General features: G+C 46.8%; 1 protein-coding gene across 2 annotated transcripts in view; it reads right to left on the bottom strand.

The window, feature by feature from the left end:
- The window catches only part of LOC105018327 (LHFPL tetraspan subfamily member 3 protein), a 41,815-nt gene extending 20,783 nt beyond the window's left edge, over positions 1 to 21,032 (bottom strand). For both annotated transcript variants that reach the window (XM_010883659.3, XM_010883661.3), the window contains exon 1: positions 19,303 to 21,032. In XM_010883659.3, the coding sequence (XP_010881961.1) occupies positions 19,303 to 19,735 (433 nt within the window). In that variant the 5' untranslated portion in view covers positions 19,736 to 21,032. The remainder of the gene's footprint in view (positions 1 to 19,302) is intronic.
- Positions 21,033 to 22,368: the final 1,336 nt, after the last annotated feature.

The raw sequence follows: 22,368 nt of genomic DNA, 5'->3' as shown, positions 1-22,368 counted from the left end.
ACACATGGACCAGTACACAGGCAACACATGGACCAGTACACAGGCAACACATGGACCAGTACAAAGGCAACACATGGACCAGTACACAGGCAACACATGGACCAGTACACATGCAACACATGGACCAGTACACAGGCAACACATGGACCAGTACACAGGCAACACATGGACCAGTACACATGCAACACATGGACCAGTACACAGGCAACACATGGACCAGTACAAAGGCAACACATGGACCAGTACACAGGCAACACATGGACCAGTACACATGCAACACATGGACCAGTACACAGGCAACACATGGACCAGTACAAAGGCAACACATGGACCAGTACACATGCAACACATGGACCAGTACACAGGCAACACATGGACCAGTACAAAGGCAACACATGGACCAGTACAAAGGCAACACATGGACCAGTACACATGCAACACATGGACCAGTACAAAGGCAACACATGGACCAGTACACAGGCAACACATGGACCAGTACAAAGGCAACACATGGACCAGTACAAAGGCAACACATGGACCAGTACACAGGCAACACATGGACCAGTACACAGAATGTCTGTCCTACTGAACTACTTCACAGATCTGTGATCCTGTGGGAGAATCCCTACAGCACTTTATCATGGCTATTTCATAACTCAACAGCCTTTTTCCTTTCTGGAATGCATTAACTCAGGTGAGACAGGATGACTTGGACGACATCTCAGCAACACACACACACACACACACATAATAGTGTTCATTCATCACTATTGATCTGTTGGTTGGACTTCTACAAACACTGAGTACTCCGAATTTCACCCTTCAACCATATTCTCGTGGCATCGATTAATCATTCACAAAAATCTCTCCCCGTCTCCCTCCCTCAAAAAGATAATTTTGATATTTCAGGAGATAGTCCAGGAGTTTAGCAATGGAGCCTTTTATCTAAGTCGTCATTGTTGAGCTCATTACTCACATTTGTATGTATCTTGATCCAGCATGAGGGCTGGATCTGTTAAGTGAATGCTAGTCAGTAACATCTTTCCAGCTGAAGGCAGAGCCATGAAGGATGACCACCAAAACTGGTAAGAGGTGATCTGACTTATGGAGGCAGGTAAAAAGCTTCATTGCCAAAATCCCTAACTATCCCCTAGACATAGTGCAGGAGGAGGTGTTCCAGTAGGTCTGTGTAATTGTATTATATTTGACTCATACTGCTATGCTGTACTTCATAGGTCCAGATGTCCTCAAAGGTATAAAAACCCATGGTGAGGATATTTTTTTTTTTATCTCAAAAAAGTACTCACAATTACAATTAAAGGGGCAGGTTTTTTTTGAGTGAGTGAGAGCGTGTGCATGTGTGTGTATGTGTTGCTGAGTGTGTGTGTGTGTTGGTGAGAGTGTGTGTGCGTGTGTGTGTGTTGGTGAGTGTGTGTATGTGTGTGTGTTGGTGAGTGTGTGTATGTGGGTGTCTGTTGGTGAGTGTGTGTGTGTGTGTGTCTGTTGTCTGTGTGTCTCTGTGTGTGTGTGTGTGTGTGTGTGTGTGTGTGTGTGTGTGTGTGTGTGTGTGTGTGTGAAGCGCATGGCTGATCCCTGTGCCTCATGGCACTTATTTCTTAATTAAAAAGCAGTAACGTTTGAGGTGTTGATGCAGAGATTCTTTAAGTTAATCAGTAGAGAGAACAGCAGATGGGGGGGTAGGGAGAGAGTGAGGAGGGAGAGAGTGAGGAGGGAGAGAGAGAGATGGGGGAGAGAGGGAGGGAGATAGGGGAGAGAGAGAGATGGAGGAGAGAGGGAGGGATATGGGGGAGAGAGAGAGATGGGAAGAGAGGGAGGGAGATGGGGAGAGAGAAGTAGATGGGGGGGAGAGAAGGAGGGATATGGAGAAAGATCAGGAGAGAGGGAAAAGGAAGACAGATACAGTATGTACAGTAGAAACAGATACAGATCAGAAGGGGAGGCAACTGCACACTAGGAATAAAAATAACCCCAGTAGGAACTACGGCTGTCATTGTAGGAGGGGGGTGGGGGGGTCACATTCAAAACACACACTGCCCCATTTTTAGAAGGAGAATGTAGCACTGCCGATGAAAGCAGAGCAGGAGAGAAGATGGGAGAAGGAAAGAGGACAAGAGAGGACAGGCGGAGAGAGGAGGAGAGGCCGCGAGGAGAGGAGAACAGCTGACAAGAGGAGTTTAGGGATAACTGTAAAAGCAATCTGTACTGTCGGTGGGAGTTCCTCCTTAGGTCATCTGGCTGAAACACCCCTGAATCTTTTCAATCAACCAGAGGCACATCAATGATTTCTGCATGTTAACACACACATATGCACACACCCACAGAAGCACATGTATGTACACACACCACGCGGGCACCAACACACTCTTACACACGCCTCCCGTAGCAACGCGTAGCATTGCTGCGGGCTCCCACTCTCCAACTCCACCTCCCCCTATCTTTCTCTCCCTCCCTCTCTCTAACTCCCTCCTTCTCTCTAATTCTCTCCATCTCTCCCAACCTCTACCTCCATCTCTAACACTCTGTCTGTGTTTCTCCGTCTCACTGTCTCTAGATTGTCAAACCACGAATGTCACGACTACTCTAATGCTTCTATTTCACTCAAATGTAAAACTGGGTTAGGGGTGAGATATTACTCAAAGGTTTTGATGGTTAGTTGACTAATTAAAAACAAATGTGAAACATCTGGGGGAAACAGAGGTCTGGGGAAACACTGATCTTTCAGTGGTGCTCCTTTATTGAACATGGCGCTCATTTGGTAGAGGATGTACAGTATTCTGCAATGCTAAGGTTATTGGTTCAATTCCCATGGGGGGGAGGGGAGAATCTAGAATTAATGGACGTGATACTCCCCTGATAGAGGTGGATGCTGCTGAGAGACTGTGTGTCGACACGTTGCTAACTGCCGACGGTGCATTCCAGCTCAGATAATTAGGTTTCTGTCTGTTTGTATAGAGGTCTACTCGGATCCCAAAATGTATATCGTATCCATGACATTCCGATCAGACACCCACCGGACCCAGTATTTTCTTCAGAATATCAATACCCCATCCAAGGGCCAGGGTATCTTAAAAATGTTGAAAGTAAAAAAAAAAAATATATGCTTTATTGCCTCTCATGCATTTTGTGTTGTAGCCGGGGATAGCTAATACATGGTTTATGGTCCACAGCTTAATGTTGTCATAATGACATTACTAATTCACTGTAAAATGTTGAGACAAGAAAGGAGTGTGTGTGGGTGTTTAAGACCCACATCCATGTGAATATTTTGGGACCTGATGTCCCCACAAATAAGATAATATGTACTCTACAAAGAAAACCAAACCTGACGAATAGGTCCCTCCAGAATGGATTAAGGATTTATGGTTAGGAAATAACAGACTGGGCATAGTGGTTAAACTGGGGTTACTTTGGGGTTCAGCCATTATTGACACAACGGTGCACGGGTGGGGACCCAAATGCGGACACAGAGGCAGAGGAGGGCGGTCCAAAGTATTTATTGAACTACCAGGCAGTGGGCAGGCTCGTAGTGGTGGACAGGCAGTGTTCGTTATCGGACGATCAGATGGTCGAAGGCACAGGAGAGGGCAGGCAGGCTCGTGGTGGGGGACAGGCAGTGTTTGTTGTCGGGGGGTCAGATGGTCAAAGGTACAGGAGAGGGCAGGCAGGCTCGTAGTGGGGGACAGGCAGTGTTCGTTGTCGGGCGGTCGGATGGTCGAAGGTACAGGAGAGGGCAGGCAGGCTCGTAATCCGGAAAACAGGCAAGGGTCGTAACCGGGGAATAGAAGGACAGGTAGACTGACTGATGAACACATAGAACGCTTGGAAACGACTGTACGGGACAAGACGATCTGGCAACTGCCAAACAGAGAACAGGGTTTCTATACACGGGGCTAATAGGGAACCGGGAACACCTGGTGAGGGGCGGGGACCAAACAACAGGTGAAACACATCAGGGTGTGACAGAACCCCCCCCCCCTACGGACGCCACCTGGCGGCCGACCCGGGCGCACACCCGGCTGACCGGGACACCGACGATGGAAGTCAGCGATGAGGCTCGGGTCGAGGATGTCCCTAGCCGGCACCCAGGAGCGCTCCTCCGGCCCGTAGCCGTCCCAGTCAACCAGGTATTGGAAGCCCCGGCCCCGGGCCCGAACCCCCAGGAGACGCCGAACAGAATAGGTTGGGTGGCCGTCCACGAGACGGGGGAGAGGAGCAGGCCTAGGGAGAGGAGACAAAGGACAGTTAGCGACGGGTTTGATACGAGACACGTGAAAGGTCGGGTGGACACGGAGGGAGCGGGGCAACACTAAGCGAACAGCCGAACGGCTGATGACCCGAGAGATCCGAAAGGGCCCGATGAAGCGGGGAGACAGCTTGCGGCTCTCCACACGAAGGGGCAGGTCCCGGGCGGACAACCACACCCTCTGGCCAACACGGTAGCGGGGTGCTGGGGTCCTGCGGCGGTCGGCCTGTCGACAGTACCTGGCGTTGGTGCGCAGAAGGGCCGCACGGGCCCGCTTCCATGTCCGGCGACAGCGCCGAATGAAGAACTGGGCGGATGGAACCCCGACCTCCTCTTCCTGCTCTGGGAACAACGGAGGCTGGTAGCCCAGAGAGCATTCGAAGGGGGAGAGCCCAGTAGCGGAGGAGGGTAGGGTGTTGTGGGCATACTCAACCCATACCAGTTGCCGGCTCCATGTGGCGGGGTTGTGTGAAACCAGACACCGCAGCACCGTCTCCAGGTCCTGATTGGCCCTTTCCGATTGGCCGTTTGACTCGGGGTGAAAACCGGAGGACAGACTGAGGGAAGAACCAATGAGGGTGCAGAAAGCCCTCCAGAACTGGGAAGTGAACTGAGGACCCCGATCGGAGACGACGTCAACAGGCAGACCGTGGATTCGGAAGATGTGCTGTACCATCAGTTGGGCCGTCTCCTTGGCCGATGGCAGCTTGGGCAGGGGGATGAAGTGTGCCGTTTTGGTGAACCGGTCCACCACCGTGAGGATAGCGGTGTTGCCGTCGGAAAGAGGCAGGCCCGTGACGAAGTCCAGGGAGATGTGTGACCATGGGCGACGAGGGACCGGAAGCGGTTGCAAGAGACCGGCTGGGGCTTGGCGTGACGTCTTGTTTTGGGCACACACCGTGCAGGCGGATACGAAGGCGGGGACGTCCACCCCCATGGTGGGCCACCAGAACCGTTGACGGAGGAAGGCCAAGGTCCGTCGGGCGCCGGGGTGGCAGGTAAGTGTCGAGGAGTGGCCCCATTCCAGGACTTTGGACCGGACATGGTCAGGCACAAACAAGCGGCCAGGCGCCCCCCCCCCAGGATCCGGATTTAGCCGTTGCGCGTTCCGTACTGCCTCTTCCACCCCCCAAACCAACGACGTAGCCAGACAGGAGGCAGGAAGGATGCGCTCAGGCTCTTGGTGGTCCGCAGCAGGTCCGAACACGCGGGACAGCGCGTCCGGTTTGGTGTTCTTTGAGCCAGGCCGATAGGAGAGGGTGAATTGGAAGCGAGCAAAGAACAGGGCCCATCTGGCTTGGCGGGAATTGAGCCTCCGGGCCGAGCGCAGATACTCAAGGTTCTTGTGGTCAGTCCAAACGAGAAAGGGCTGTTCCGCCCCCTCCAGCCAATGTCTCCACTCCTCCAATGCAGCCTTGACCGCAAGCAATTCCCTGTTGCCCACGTCGTAGTTGGCCTCAGCAGGTGTCAGGCGGCGGGAGAGGTAAGCACAGGGGTGCAGTTTCTGGTCCTGGTCCGATCTCTGTGACAGGACGGCCCCTACACCGACGCTGGAGGCGTCCACCTCCACTACAAACTGCCGGGCCGGGTCCGGGTGAATCAGGATGGGGGCCGAGGTGAAGCGCTGCTTGAGGGCCGCGAAGGCACGGGATGCCGCGGGGGACCATTGGAAGGCCACTTTAGTGGAGGTCAAGGCGGTGAGCGGGGCAGCCAACTCACTGTAACCCCGGATGAACCTCCGATAGAAATTGGCAAAGCCAAGGAAGCGCTGTAGGTCCAGGCGTGAAGAGGGCTGTGGCCAATCGGTGACGGCTTGGACCTTGCCGGGGTCCATCCGGATGCTACCCGCAGCCACTATGTAGCCCAGGAAAGGAATGACGGAGCGGTGGAACTTGCACTTCTCAGCTTTTACGAAAAGGCGGTTTTCCAATAACCGCTGAAGGACCTGTCGGACGTGGGAGGTGTGTTCCTGGGCAGAGCGGGAGTAAATCAAAATGTCATCCAGATACACGAAAACAAAGCGGTTAATCATGTCCCGGAGCACGTCGTTCACCAGGGCCTGAAAGACAGCCGGAGCGTTGGTCAGCCCAAACGGCATTACCAGGTATTCATAGTGGCCACTAGTGGTGTTGAACGCCGTCTTCCACTCATCTCCCTCTCTGATCCGTACCAGGTGGTAGGCATTGCGGAGGTCAAGCGTCAAGAAGATGGTGGCACCCTGGAGCATCTCGAACGCGGAGGCAAGCAGAGGGAGTGGATAACGGTTCTTCACCGTGATGTCATTCAGGCCCCGATAATCTATGCAGGGACGCAGGGTCTTATCCTTCTTGGCCACAAAGAAAAACCCCGCACCAGCAGAAGAGGAAGATGGTCGGATGATCCCGGCCCTGAGGGAAGTCCCCACATACTCCTCCATGGCCTTTGTTTCAGGTCCGGACAGGGAGTACAGGCGTCCACGGGGGGGCGACGTGCCTGGGTGGAGGTTTATGGCGCAGTCATATGGTCGGTGTGGTGGTAGGGAGGTGGCCCGGGCTTTGTCAAAAACCTCCTTTAAGTCCCAGTAGTCAGCAGGGACAGATGACAGATCGATGTCCGTGGACAGGGGGGCGGCCCTGGTCAGAGCCTGTGGAGCGGCCTTCAGACAGTGTGCCAGACAAAAGGGGCTCCAACCTGTAACAGAGCCAGTAGTCCAGTCAATGTGGGGGTTGTGTTTCACGAGCCATGAGTGGCCTAACACGATGGGAACATTAGGGGAACGTAAGGGCAGGAACTGGATCTCCTCACTGTGGTTACCAGATAGGGTCAGGGTAACAGGAACTGATATCTCAGACACCCGCCCAATAGAGCGGCCGTCCAGGGCTGTGGCCTCAATGTGTGGGTGTAAGGGGCTTGAGGGGATGCCCATCTGCACAAGAAGGGAGGTGTCGATAAAACAGTCATCAGCCCCGGAATCAATAAGAACGTTCACACTCAGGGTTTGGGAACCCCAGATAACAGTGGCAGGAAAAGGAAAGCGCTCAGTGGGTGCCCACCGCGTCTTGGTCTGACTCACCCGTATTCCTGCGGTTACGGATGAGCCCGTCCTTTTAACGGACAGCTGGCGGCGTAATGACCTAGCCCTCCGCAGTAGAGACAGCTGTGGCTGAGCATTCGCCGTTGACGTTCCTCCGGAGTCAGACGCGCCCTGCCCAACTGCATGGGCTCAGGTGTAAGGGCTTCGGTTACCCTCGGTGAGTCTCGGAAGGGCTCGGGTGGTGTCGTCAGACCCAGTGACGCTCCACCATCCAGCCTGCCGGGATGCGGAAGTGCCTGGGCAGGATGACGGTGTCCTCTCTCCCGGTCCCGTTCCCGTAGTCGGCTACCTATTCGAGTGGCCATGGACACGAGACCATCCAAACACGTGGGCACATCTCGGGCAGCAAGCTCGTCCTTGATGGGGTCACACAAACCGTTGTAGAACGTGTCGAGTAGCGCCTCAGAACCCCACGAACACTCCGCTGCCAGGGTACGGAATTTGATGGCGTAATCCGGAACGCTACTGTTGCCCTGCCTGAGTCGTAGGAGCTGGCGTGCCGCTTCCCTGCCGGACAGAGGGGCATCGAAAACCTTCTTTACCTCCGCCGTGAAAGCCGCTAGGCTGTAACAGATGGGCAATCGTTGGTCCCAGATCGGCTTGGCCCAGGCCAAGGCCCGCCCGGACATCATGGTAATGATGTAAGCAACCCGTGACTTCTCCGTAGGGAACGAGGACGGCTGGAGCTCGAAGATGCGCGAGCACTGGGACAAAAAGGGAACACAATAACTGGAGTCACCAGAGAACCGTTCGGGGGCAGGTAAGTGTGGCTCCCTTTGGGGCATCGGGGGGGGCGTTGGGAAGTCGGGAATAGACGGGGCAGGAGGCAGGTGGGGAGCTACCTGTGCAGGCAGGGCTAGGGTTATTCTCTCCAGCATTCGCAGCAGGCTATCGTTGGTCTCCTGTTGGCGCACTCTCTGCTCACGGAGTTCCTCTGCGATGCCGTGGAGTGCCTCCTCGTGTCGGCCCACGACGACCCCTTGGCAGGCCACTGCGTTGTGTAGGTGTTCCAACTCCGCTGGGTCCGACATGGCCAGATCGTTCTGACACAACGGTGCACGGGTGGGGACCCAAATGCGGACACAGAGGCAGAGGAGGGCGGTCCAAAGTATTTATTGAACTACCAGGCAGTGGGCAGGCTCGTAGTGGTGGACAGGCAGTGTTCGTTATCGGACGATCAGATGGTCGAAGGCACAGGAGAGGGCAGGCAGGCTCGTGGTGGGGGACAGGCAGTGTTTGTTGTCGGGGGGTCAGATGGTCAAAGGTACAGGAGAGGGCAGGCAGGCTCGTAGTGGGGGACAGGCAGTGTTCGTTGTCGGGCGGTCGGATGGTCGAAGGTACAGGAGAGGGCAGGCAGGCTCGTAATCCGGAAAACAGGCAAGGGTCGTAACCGGGGAATAGAAGGACAGGTAGACTGACTGATGAACACATAGAACGCTGGAAACGACTGTACGGGACAAGACGATCTGGCAACTGCCAAACAGAGAACAGGGTTTAAATACACGGGGCTAATAGGGAACCGGGAACACCTGGTGAGGGGCGGGGACCAAACAACAGGTGAAACACATCAGGGTGTGACAATTATGGGTTAGGCATAAACACTAATGAAAAGGTAAAATTGATATCTGGGTCAAGGTTATCCCCACAAGTATAGAAAGACAAACGTGTGTGTGGTAAAAACACAGTAACATACCATCCTGGATGGGCTGGCGTGTTGAGCCAATGAGAGCCAATGAGAGCCAATGGCCTCTCGTCTGCATTTGTAGCACGGACACCCGTTCCACATTGTTTTTACCCTCACCTGTGTTCCTAATCACCGTCCCAATTCAAGACATTTTTTTGGTCATTGTTTGGATTTCATTCCTCTGTAGGTTGTTATGCTTTCATGTTCTGTTACGTTATTTTAGATACATATATCGTCTCAGGGAGGTTCCCTTTTCAAGTCTGACAGGTATATTGATCAAACAACATGTTTCAACCTCCCTATATTGACCTGATGCTGCGTTACTGAAACACACAAAAAAAATTGTAAATAAACACAGTACTGTGCCACTGGAAAACATCAGCACATTGTATGTGCTGTAACATCCTCCTCTGGAATCATGAACAGACATCAAAATAACATTCTCCCATGAATGGAATTACAGGCACCTGAAAAACTGGACACAATTAGAGACGGACTGAGAAGACAGACACCCAGAACCCCTTAACTTCATAAATCAGAGATAAATGTCTCGTTCCCTGAACTCTCTTACTCTAATCGAGGTGAGTGTGGGCCATTTGGCAATGTTGAGATCGATGACTGATGGACCCACTTCTTGTCACGGTCTAGGGTAATAAAGTTAAAACGGGGGGTTCAAACATTGAAACAAATGATAAAACAAGACACCCTTTCAGGTCACTTGACACTATGTCTGTCCAGGTATAAAACCAAACATGCACCTGAAACCTATTAAAATCAAGTGAGGTTAGGTTGTTCAAGGCTAATCCTCCAAACTGATTTTGGAAACTGATATTTCTCTATACTTGCAAGGTCAAAACAAAGGGGACAAGGCTGCGAAGCGCTTTTCTTTATTAGAGCTAAAATCGGCAAAGTCTAGGCCAAAACATAGGCTCATATAACTCATATAACTGACTCCTTTCCCGGTCATACCAGAGACAAGATGTCATTCAGACGCCTCACCAATGGACTTCAAGGAAACACAAACATTCCAATTTATCTCTCAAACGATTCATCAGTGTTCTTGATGTGTCTACGTGATGGTTTAAACTTTCGTCAAAGTAGCAATTGCTTTCAGAGGAGCTATAGCCTACATGCATAACCAGTCAGGACAGAAGCTAAATGATTCAATGCCAAAACAACTCCTTTCGTATAGTCATAAAATGTGAAGTTATTAATCTTATTAAAAGTATTTCTTGAGAATGTTTGGATCGTAAGATGGGAGTATAAGTGTCTGACTCTCCGACTGAAAGAGTTCCCAACTAAACCAGCCTCCTCTCTATTGAAATTGTGTTTTGGATCATTCTTCGTGTAAATCTTGACTGCCTGTAGATTGTAAATAAAACATTATCTTAATGAATTAGCATTTGAGTCTTTGAGTTTTCTCATGAATAAATGAGCACTTGCAAATTAAAGTATTAAAGACATTCAGATGACGCAAATTACTGTTTTAGTTACCAGAATGATTGTGGTTCTCTGGTGTCAATCAAAACCTTCTGGGTCACTTGGGCAAAGGTGTTTAATGTTGAAAGACCCAAATATCAGGTAACATAACTGACAATGTAATTCGCAATATGTATTTTTCTAAATAAGTCTATACCGCTGAGATGTATTTCTGGTCTGGAATGGTGCAGTGTGCTTCAGGTACACAATGCTTCAGTGTGGATCAACGCGTTCAGATTCATCTGTTCAAAATCGCCTGCCCATAGCCATGCCCAATCCCACTCTCTGTTTTCTTTCTGTTTTCCCACAGTATTTGTAAAGTATGCACTATATATAAGTATATCATGTGTTTAAAGTTTATGATCCTATGTAAAGTGGGGAGAACAAGTATTTGATACACTGCCGATTTTGCAGGTTTTCCCACTTACAAAACATGTAGAAGTCTGTAATTTTTATCATAGGTCCTCTTAAACTGACAGAATCTAAAACAAAAATCCATTGTATGATTTTTAAGTACAAACCCGATTCCAAAAAATTTGGGACACTGTACAAATTGTGAGTAAAAAAGGAATGGAATAATTTACAAATCTCATAAACTTATATTTAATTCACAATAGAATATAGATAACATATCGAATGTTGAAAGTGAGACATTTTGTAATGTCATGCCAAATATTGGCTCATTTTGGATTTCATGAGAGCTACACATTCCAAAAAAGTTGGGACAGGTAGCAATAAGAGGCTGGAAAAGTTAAATGTACAGATAAGGAACAGCTGGAGGACCATTTTGCAACTTATTATGTTAATTGGCAACATGATTGGGTATAAAAAGAGCCTCTCAGAGTGACAGTGTCTCAGAAGTCAAGATGGGCAGAGGATCACCAATTCCCTCAATGCTGCGGCGAAAAATAGTGGAGCAATATCAGAAAGGATTTTCTCAGAGAAAAATTGCAAAGAGTTTGAAGTTATCATCATCTACAGTGCATAATATCATCCAAAGATTCAGAGAATCTGGAACAATCTCTGTGCGTTAGGGTCAAGGCCGGAAAACCATACTGGATGCCCCTGATCCTCGGCCCCTCAGACGGCACCGCATCACATACAGGATTGATACTGTAATGGAAATCACAACATGGGCTCAGGAATACTTCCAGAAAACATTGTCAGTGAACACAATCCACCGTGCCATTCGCCGTTGCCAGCTAAAACTCTATAGGTCAAAAAAGAAGCTGTATCTAAACAGGATCCAGAAGCGCAGGTGTTTTCTCTGGGCCAAGGATCATTTAAAATAGACTGTGGCAAAGTGGAAAAGTGTTCTGTGGTCAGACTAATCAAAATTAGGGAAAACTGGGTCGCCATGTCATCTGGACTAAAGAGGACAAGGACAACCCAAGTTGTTATCAGCGCTCAGTTCAGAAGCCTGCATCTCTGATGATATTGGGTTGCATGAGTGCGTGTGGCATGGGCAGCCTATCTGGAAAGGCACCATCAATGCTGACAGTTATATCCAAGTTCTAGAACAACATATGCTCCCATCCAGACGTTGTCTCTTTCAGGGAAGACCTTGCTTTTTCCAACATGACAATGCCAGACCACATACTGCATCAATTACAATGTCATGGCTGCATAGAAAAAGGATCTGGGTCCTGAAATGGCCAGCCTGCAGTCCAGATCTTTCACCCATAGAAAACATTTGGCGCATCATAAAGAGGAAGGTGCGACAAAGAAGACCTAAGACAGTTGAGCAACTACAAGCCTGTATTAGACAAGAATGGGACAACATTCCTATTCATATACTTGAGCAACTTGTCTCCTCAGTCCCCAGACGTTTGCAGTCTGTTATAAAAAGAAGAGGGGATGCCACTCAGTTTAAACATTTGATATGTCATCTATGTTGTATGAATAAAATATTGACATTTTTAAACTTCCACATCATTGCATTCTGTTTTTATTCACAATTGTACAGTGTCCCAACTTTTTTGGAATCGGCTTTGTAATTAATTTGCATTTTATTGCATGCCCTAAGTATTTGATACATCAGAAAGCAGAACTCAATATTTGGTACAGAAACCTTTGTTTACAATTACAGAGATCATACGTTTCCTGTAGTTCTTGACCAGGTTAGCACACACTGCAGCAGGGATTTTGGCCCACTACTCCATTCAGACCTTCTCCAGATCCTTCAGGTTTCGAGGCTGTCACTGGGCAATACAGATTTCAGCTCCCTCCAAAGATTTTCTATTGGCTTCAGGTCTGGAGACTGGCTAGGCCACTCCAGGTCCTTGACATGCTTCTTACGGAGCCACTTGTTAGTTGCCCTGGTTGTGTGTTTCGGGTTGTTGTCATGCTGGAAGACCCAGCCATGACCCATCTTCAATGCTCTTACTGAGGGAAGGAGATTGTTGGCCAAGATCTCGCGATACATGGCCCCATCCATCTTCCCCTCAATACGGTGCAGTCGTCCTGTCCCCTTTGCAGAAAAGCATCCCCAAAGAATGATGTTTCCACCTCCATGCTTCACAGTTGGGATGGTGTTCTTGGGGTTGCACTCATCCTTCTTCTTCCTCCAAACACGGCGAGTGGAGTTTAGACCAAAAAGCTGTATTTTTGACTCATCAGACCAAATTACATTCTCCCATTCTTCCTCTGGATCATCCAGATGATCATTGGCAAACTTCAGACGGGCCTGGACATGCGCTGGCTTGAGCAGGGGGACCTGGCGTGGGCTGCAGGATTTTAATTAATGACGGTGTAGTGTGTTACTAATGGTTTTCTTTGGGACTGTGGTCCCAGCTCTCTTCAGGTCCTTGACCAGGTCCTGCCGTGTAGTTATGGGCTGATCCCTCACCTTCCTCATGATCATTGATGCCCCACGAGGTGAGATCTTGCATGGAGCCCCAGACCGAGGGAGATTGACCGTCATCTTGAACTTCTTCCATTTTCTAATAATTGCGCCAATAGTTGTTGCCTTCTCACCAAGCTGCTTGCCTATTGTCCTGTAGCCCATCCCAGCCTTGTGCAGGTCTACAATTCTATCCCTGATGTCCTTGCACAGCTCTCAGGTCTTGGCCATTGTGGAGAGGTTGGAGTCTGTTTGATTGAGTGTGTGGACAGGTGTCTTTTATACAGGTAACGTGTTCAAACAGGTGCAGTTAATACAGGTAATGAGTGGAGAACAAGAGGGCTTCTTAAAGAAAAACTAACAGGTCTGTGAGAGACAGAATTCTTACTGGTTGGCAGGTGATCAAATGCTTATGTCATGCCATAAAATTCAAATGAATGACTTAAAAATCATACAATGTGATTTTCTGGATTTTTGTTTTAGATTCTGTCACTCAAAGTTGAAGTGTACCTATGATTAAAATTACAGACCTCTACATGCTTTGTAAGTAGGAAAACCTGCAAAATTGGCAGTGTATCAAATACTTGTTCTCCCCACTGTATAATGCTGTAGTGTTTTTCAGGGATATAATGGTAAAGTGTGTTTCAGGTCTGTAATGGGGCAGTGTGTTTCAGCTCTATAAAGGTGCAGAGTGTTTCAGGTGTATAATGGTGCAGTGTGTTTCAGCTCTATAATGGTGCAGTGTGTTTCAGATCTATAATGGGGCTGTGTGTTTCAGCTGTATAATGATGCAGTGTGTTTCAGGTCTGTAATGGGGCAGTGTGTTTCAGCTGTATAATGATGCAGTGTGTTCAGGTCTATAATGGTGCAGTGTATTTTAGGGTTATTATGGTGCAGTATGCTTCAGGTCTATAAAAATGCAGGGGGTTTCAGGTCTATAATGGTGCAGTGTGTTTCAGCTTTATAATGGTGCAGTGTGTTTCAGATCTATAATGGGGCTGTGTGTTTCAGCTGTATAATGATGCTGTGTGTTTCAGGTCTATAATGGTGCTGTGTATTTTGGAGTTATTATGGTGCAGTGTGTTTCAGGTCTATAATGGTGCTGTGTGTTTCAGCTCTATAATGGTGCAATGTGTTTCAGATCAATAATGGTGCAGTGTGTTTCAGGTCTGTAATGGGGAAATGTGTTTCATTTCTATAATGATGCAGTGTGTTTCAGGACTATAAAAATGCAGTGTGTTTCAGGTCTGTAATGGGGCAGTGTGTTTCAGTTCTATAATGATGCAGTGTGTTTCAGGTCTATATTGGTGCAGTGTTTCAGGTCTATAATGGTGCTGTGTGTTTCAGCTCTATAATGGTAGAGTGTGTTTCGGGTCTATAATGGTGCTGTGTATTTCAGGTTAATAATGGTGCAGTTTGATTCAGGTCTATAATGGTGCAGTGTGTTTCAGGTTTGTAGTCATCACAATGCTGTGTGTTTGTGTTTTATTTCTGTAGTTTGAAGCAGCGATGTGACGGTTGGCTATGGGCCTCTCATTCATTCTCTCCTGCAGCCATCAATCTCTCTAACTAGTCTTTAATGCTCCTTTCAGTTAAAGTCTCTCACTAAAGGTAATGGACTGTGAGAATTAAAAAGGGCTGCAATATTTAATAAAATCTTGAATCTAGATTTGCCTGCGAAATATTCATATTACGATTATGATTTGTGATTTTCTAAGGTGTAAATAGCACAGATTAGCTCACTTCAAATTAGAGATCATATATACTGTATATCACAGCCTACATAATGTGCTATTAAACTGAATAAAAAAACAGTTAAATGTAAGTGCTTTTAACACTCATTGTTGATTTCAATGTAGAGCCTTTGACGAAACAAGTACAGCTCTGGAAAAAAAAAGAAGACCACTGCACCTTTTTCTTTCCTTTCCAAAAAAGTCAAAAAGGAAGGTTCTGATTTAGGAACAGAAGGATTAAAATTAAGAGACCACTGCAAATTGAACACTTCTGTTCTTCACTCAAAACATTCCTTTTCAACTTTTTTGGAAAGGAAAGAAAAAGGTGCAGTGGTCTCTTATCTTATTCCGGAGCTGTATATACTCATTTAATGCAATGGTGTTTGCTGCTTTTAATATGTTTCTTCTGTTACCATTGAGGAAACATTTCTCCAACATTAAGTATGTTTGTAGGTACCAACTTTGAACTATGCTAGCTTAAAGCAGACATCTTTGCTACAGCAGGAGTTGCAGTGTGAACTCAAACTAACACTGAAAACAATTAAGCATTTGAACAAAATTAGTCCAGGTTTATAAATAAGTCAGAATAATACTTACAGCACAAACTGTAACGGACGGAAGACGTGCACATCGACTCCCGCGCAGAGGGCCTCATTCACCTTTTCTATGCAGACAATTGCGAAAGTTGACATGTTGCACATGTCAATATTGCAATTTTGATGATAATTTCATTCATTGTGAAGCCCAAGAATTGAATAAAGAAAGAGATTACTATGTTTGCCTGTCAGTCGGCTTTTCTCTTCATCTCACTGTACTTGCTTTCTCTTTTATTTCGCATGCCTCCATTCCTCATCCCTCTGTTTCCCTCCCCTTCATTCCTTCTCCCTTTCCTTCTTCTTAACGAGACTCCACGGTTTGGTGCTACGTGTTTTTTTCCATGATCCCCAATGCCAGCCTGAAGTGGTTCCACTGAGACCTCACCCCTTGTATGGAATGACACCAAACAAGAAATGCACTCTCCAAGATCTTGTTGAATTACAGACAATGCTCAAACCATGGCTTAAGTAAACATGGAGACATGCACACTCCAAAGCACTGATAAGAACAAACATTATATTACGTCCCTTCATGTTCACTCAGCCAAGCTGAGCAATGTGTAGGTATGGGTGTGTGTGCAGGGTGTGTGTGTGTGTGGAGTGTGTGTGTGTGTGTGTGTGTGCGAGCCAGGCAGCCAAGTGAGGGTCTCATTAACAATGCAATGTGATGTAGAATGCAGCAACAAAGAAACCTATGGTAACCGTGGAGTCAATAAACATCTGGGAAACCAAACAGAACGCCTGCGGTTTCCCTGTGGCATGGGTGGTAACCACTTACAGTCGATACCTTTAATGGAAGCAGTCAAAACAGCTTCCCGTCGATGGGGACCATTACCGCATGTCTTCCCGTTATCAGCTAACTCCGAGCACTGTGCTACAGTCTTCATGATAGATAAGGCCATCAACATTTAATAGGTAGCCCATGGGCCGGACTCAGTACCCAAAAAGTGTGTGGGTTCCGGGGGTCCGTTGGGATTCAACCTTACGTCAGAGTTTCACACATAGCGATTCCCTCCAACAACTCACTCCTAGTGATCATTGCTGACTACAGGAACCTATTTCCAATGGCTCGCTGAAGAAAAATCACAGGAAGGAAATGCACATGTGCACAACATGGGAAAATAAAAAGTAATTGAAGTAATTAGCATTGACCTCACGTTCTGGTTGCCTCTAAGGGCACTTCCTGCACTGACGGCTTTGTTTTGCTTTTCACTGTTAATTGGTCCACAGATTAGTGAGCTGCAGGATGGTGAGGAGAGAGAGAAGGAAAGAAATGAAGGGAGGGAGAGATTTAGGGAGGAGACAGAGGGAGTAGAGAGAAGTGGATAGAGAGAAGAGTAAGGAGAGGCAAGACAAGGAGATAGAGGAAAAATAGGACGTAGATGAAGGAGCAGAAAGAGGAAGTTAGGGAGACTGAAAAGATGAAGATAGAAAAGATTGGTAAAAGGGTGCAATATTAATATAACAACAGAATAGAGTTAGAACAACTGTGTGTGTGTGTGTGTGTGTGTGTGTGTGTGTGTGTGAATGTGACTGTAAATAGGCATGTCACAGCCATCTCATTGTACTAAAATGCAAACAAATAACATATGTCTCAATCAGGGATGGTTAAAAGCGCAGCAAGGAGTCTCAGAACTTGGAATACATCAGACAAGAAATAACACCTCATCCATAAGATGGAGAAATGTGTGTGTGTCTGTCTGTGTGTGTGGTGGGGTCGGGGGATGGAGTCCTTGGAAGAAAGTAGTGTAATATGGGCCCATGGAAGGAGCACTCAATGAAGGACTCTATGGGCAGCAGACATTTTGAGTGGCTACTGCGAACCTGCCCGCTTCCTTCTGGTGTCTCCTGATGGTCATGCTCCTCTCATTAAAGATGTAGCCCTTACCCTGGTTCCTCATGCAGCCTTTATCATGGGTTTATTTAGGAGACCTTTTGCAGCTCTTATCGCAGGATCCAACTGAGAGTGCCTCTGAGATCTTGGGAGGTAGACACGAGCTCACCCCAACCCACAGAACAGATTAGGACCTCCCTGTTCACTGCAGAGAATCCGAGTTTGACTGCCTTGCACTCTGATGGGATCTAAGATGGATGGGTCCTCCTGGAATTTCTAAAGCGCTCTATATTTGACAGCTATATACAGTAGGGAGCATGTACTATACATTGACATCAGCTGTATGCATAGTGGGCCAACCTGCTACCATGCCTGAGTAGCTTAAATTGACTGAAATAATATGAGTCATAATACCCCAAAAACCTAGCAGTAAAATTCAAAAGTGGTTCTTTTCACCATTCATTATTTCCATAGGGGATTTGTAGACCCACTTGAAATAAGGTATGTGTTTCATGTAAGCTCACACCACCTCAGCATTTTTAAAACTGTGTAAAGTTGCATAGCATAAGGTGACTTTCATCAATATTTTTGCCTGGATTTAGCCAATATTTCTTTTAGAGCAAATGGATTCAAACATGTTGACAAATGTCACCTTGTTATGGGGAGATTTCCACTGATATCAAAATACAGAGCTGGGGTAAGCCAAATTCCAAAATTCCTTACGGGATAAATGAATTGGGGTAGGACAAATTCAAAAATTTCTTAAGGGATAAATTCATTGGGGTAAGCCAAATTCTAAAGTTTCTTTTGGGACAAATTAATTGTGAAATGAATGAGGAATACAACCCATCAACTATATCAGTCAACTGCAGTACTGCACTGAGGCACTGTTTTTCTACACACAAACATTTTGATTTTGTGTTATAGCCTGTGTAGAAACTCTGTTATAACCTTTGTATGAAGTTTGGTAATTGCCTGTGTATTCAATATGTTAATTGCCTGTGTATCCATTTTGTTACAAACTGCATGATGTAGTTTGTTGTAACCTTTATATAACCTTTATATAAAGTTCATTGTAACCCTTGTAAGCAGTTTATAATAACCTAAATATGTAGTTGGTCATGACCACTGTATATGTAGTTCGTTGTAACCTGTGTAAAACACGATTAGGTCAAACACACTCAAACCCTCACACAAGCTATCAGTTCAGCACCGGGGGCGGCACCATTTAATATAGGCTATGTGTCGTCGGTACCATGGACAGCGTAAAACCGCATGACAACACAATTACAACGCCTACCTTACTATTCCGCACCATGGACAGCACTAAATGTCCGTTGGACATTCATGACCATTGGCAGCAGCACGCGACACGGCTGCCGTTTCAGCAACATACACGTGCTCGACGTGTCAGTTTAGGACCACCTGTCCGCTGCACGCGACGGAGCAGCTTCTAACTACTGTTAGCTAATTACACGGGTCACGGGGAATCAGGTATCAGGCTATCTAATGCTATAACCTATAGCTATGTCATTTCCAATTCACATAAGTGATGTGAACAATTTGACACCGTCTTACAAATACCAATATTAAATCCAAGTATTTGCCTTTTGCTCCTTGTATGTAAAAACTCAGACAGATAACTCAAACTTCAGAGGGACAGATTAGAATAAATACATCATATTCAGTTCATGTGAACATCTATAGCTAACTGTAAATAGAATGTAGGCTATACAAGGAAACCTGAAAGGGGGAAGTTTTCCAAAACGCAATTCAATTTAAGCGGCACTAACTTACCCGAGGCACCCTGCATCCAGCCGCAGATCTTGTAGACGGTGGTAGTGGAGAACAGGAAGAAGAGAGTGAAGGAAGCAATGCAAGCCATCACCAGCATCATGGACATCCCGACGAAGAACGACGCGGCCTTGAAAGCAGTGGAAGGGATATTTGCGAACTCTGTAAAGGTCCCGGTGCAGTCGAGCTCTCGCTGGATTCCATCGCCCGTGCAAAAGTGGAAGAGGCCAAAGTAGCCGGCCTGCGGGGTGTCAGCGCCGTCCCCGATCCAATAGGGCTGGCTGAAGATCACCACGTTCAAGATGGCGAACAGGATGGTGAAGATGGCCCACAGGAGTCCGATGGCACGGGAGTTGCGAACGTAGTTATGCTGGTATAGTTTGATGTCCTCCAAAGACATCGGTGCGAGCATCGACGCAGCCGATCCGGGTATCATTGTGGCACAGTTTATGTTGTATCCCAATCCTGGTATTCTTAAAATGTAGATAGGTCTGGATTTAGCCAAAATTTGGTCGTGCAACAGGGGCCACTGACTAATTAATTTGCCGAGAAATGCTGGAGTCAGTGGATATGTCGTCTGTAGAAAATCACCCAGAAGTAGCCTCAGTTAGACATGCACCCATGCAAATGAATCAATAACATCAAAGGCATATTCAAAACTTGCTGCATATTCAACTCATGACGTCGCATCGCGAAGCTTGTGCGTGAACTGGAGAATCTCATCTGCAAGCCCGCGCCTATATTTAGCCTAAGTGATAACTATGAAAACTTGGCGGCTCCTGAACTAGCCTATGTGAGAAATACCTCCCCCCTCTCTCGTGGGCTATGTATGGCTGTCTAGCCGTCTGTCAGACACGTCGCTCCTGGCACTTGCCTGTGTCCCTATCATACACCCTTGACAAACACAGTAAATATCAGATTGTATTTCGGATATCACTCATGACCATAACGCACTACAGTATAAAACAAACCGTCCCCCAGCAGCTTACAGAGCAGCAGTTATCTCCTTTTCCTAAGCAATGGTGACGACAGCGACTGTATCAAATCTGAGCAAACCAAACGCAATGTCTATGAAGCCTTCCCCCTGGTATAGGACATAAACATCATGCGGAATAATTCACAGCATATAGGCTAGGTAATAGAATGTACAGCCCAGTACCGGTAGTTGCTAGGAGTTCTTTTCCCAAGCTACGGCAGCATTAGCAGCCTCCGTCGGTGATGCCAAAAGACCGGAGAGGAGGACAACAGGAGTGGAGCGAGACACGATTCAAAACGCGCACGAGATGAAGCGCACGATGATTTGCTTGACAGCGCTGACGATGTTCCGTTCTCTCTCAACCTAAATATATGACAATAATGTCTGTCATGTTGATCTATTAAAATATAGGGTGCTACATTTTATATAAAGGAGATCTTCAAAGAGAAACGTATAGACCGTCGAAGGCACTGACGCGCTAGAACCCCAACCTCGCTCCCTTGCTTTGCTAAACGCTCTGCGCTAGGCTATGTCACCAGCATCCTTGGCAATCCTTGTTTATATACTCGCTGTCAAATGGTCGAAGATTCCCCGTCTGTTTATAAAAATCCAGCCTAGCCTACACAGTAATCACGCAACAATGTTGAAATTGGCCTCACAGATTCGGTGGGGCGGTTTGGTTTGACTCAAAATGGTTCTGCTGTGCAGAATGCAACGCTGCCACTGCAGATGTGATAATAGGAGTGCCTCCATTAGATAACACTTGGAATAGTGTTGATATATGACCATGACATCGTCACCATCCTCATTAACTATTTCTTAATAAAACATAATTCAAAATAAATAAATAATAATAATCAGTTCAATCAGGCCAAATCCCTTTTTGGGTGTTTTTTATTTTATAAATTTTTTGGCACGTGACGATGTGGCAACGTTCAGATTTGGGTCAGTGTACTGTAACCGTTAAAACCTTTGCTCCACAAGCTGTTTTAGTGCCATTTCGGCTTGGGGGACGTGGTTTTTTTCCGCGACACAGCACGGAGATAATTTCAATCTGGATTAAACAGAGGTCAAAAAACTGTCCCGTGTTATATCACGATGACTCATCAGTGATCACCCCTGGCTATACTGGATTAACGAATATATAGAGCATACATGACATTATACTGCGTACACAGTGCGTTAGTTTTGACCAACTGGCCATTTGGGATGTAGATATGGAATGGGAGTAGTGATACAAAACTGCTGCTCTGGGATTAATATGCATTATACATACACAGTATTTAGGGGATTTGTGTGAACACATTGTGACTTTCAGCACAGTGATCCTCTAATGCAGAGTATTTAGAGTTTGGGGTGAATACATTGTGACTTGCTGCATGGATTAATGAGTTGTATTGTTCACTTAATTCAACAGTCATTTTTAAAATATATTACAATCACATTCAAATATTTGGTTTGTGGTCGATGAAAAAACAATTTGATTCCACCCTCTGAAAATACTGTAAACTGATCGTTTTGAAATTGTTGCATTGGACTTTTATCATGCACAGGCAAAAAAAAATAAAAATGTAAAAAAGAGCTCCTTAATCTCAACACAACAAGGCAACAGTCAAGAGAACATTAGTCTCTGGTCCAAGTCTCTGGTCATTCTGTTGATTCCTTCTATCTGTCAATCAGACGCCATCCTGGGCCAGGGACATCGGATCTGTATGTACTTGTCGATGTGGTCTGCACAACAGCGTTAGACAGGGTCCATGACCCCACTGACAAAACAAGTAGTGTTGCGGTTATCTCTGTGATATCAGTGGTGCTTTGCAATAGATGTAGTTGGCCATCCTCTTCATGATATAATTGGATTCTTGGTAACACTACCCTATGGCTGGGGACAGTTTACTGCCCACTTAACCAAACTGATCAACTTTTTCCCTCCCGGGTGGAAACCCCAGGAGGACTTACTGATAAGGGAAGGTTCTTATTATATAGCTACCCATATTCCTCTCCCTGTTTTTGTCGTTGGGCTGTGTGGATGCCTTAGATTTGAGGGTTTGCACAGGTGCAGTTCAGCACGACACAATTGCCTCCTGCTATCG

This window comes from Esox lucius, chromosome 19 (assembly GCF_011004845.1).
Source record: "Esox lucius isolate fEsoLuc1 chromosome 19, fEsoLuc1.pri, whole genome shotgun sequence".
Taxonomy (NCBI): domain Eukaryota; kingdom Metazoa; phylum Chordata; class Actinopteri; order Esociformes; family Esocidae; genus Esox; species Esox lucius.
Note: the sequence above shows the minus strand (reverse complement) of the source record. Positions and strands in the feature narration are given on the sequence as shown.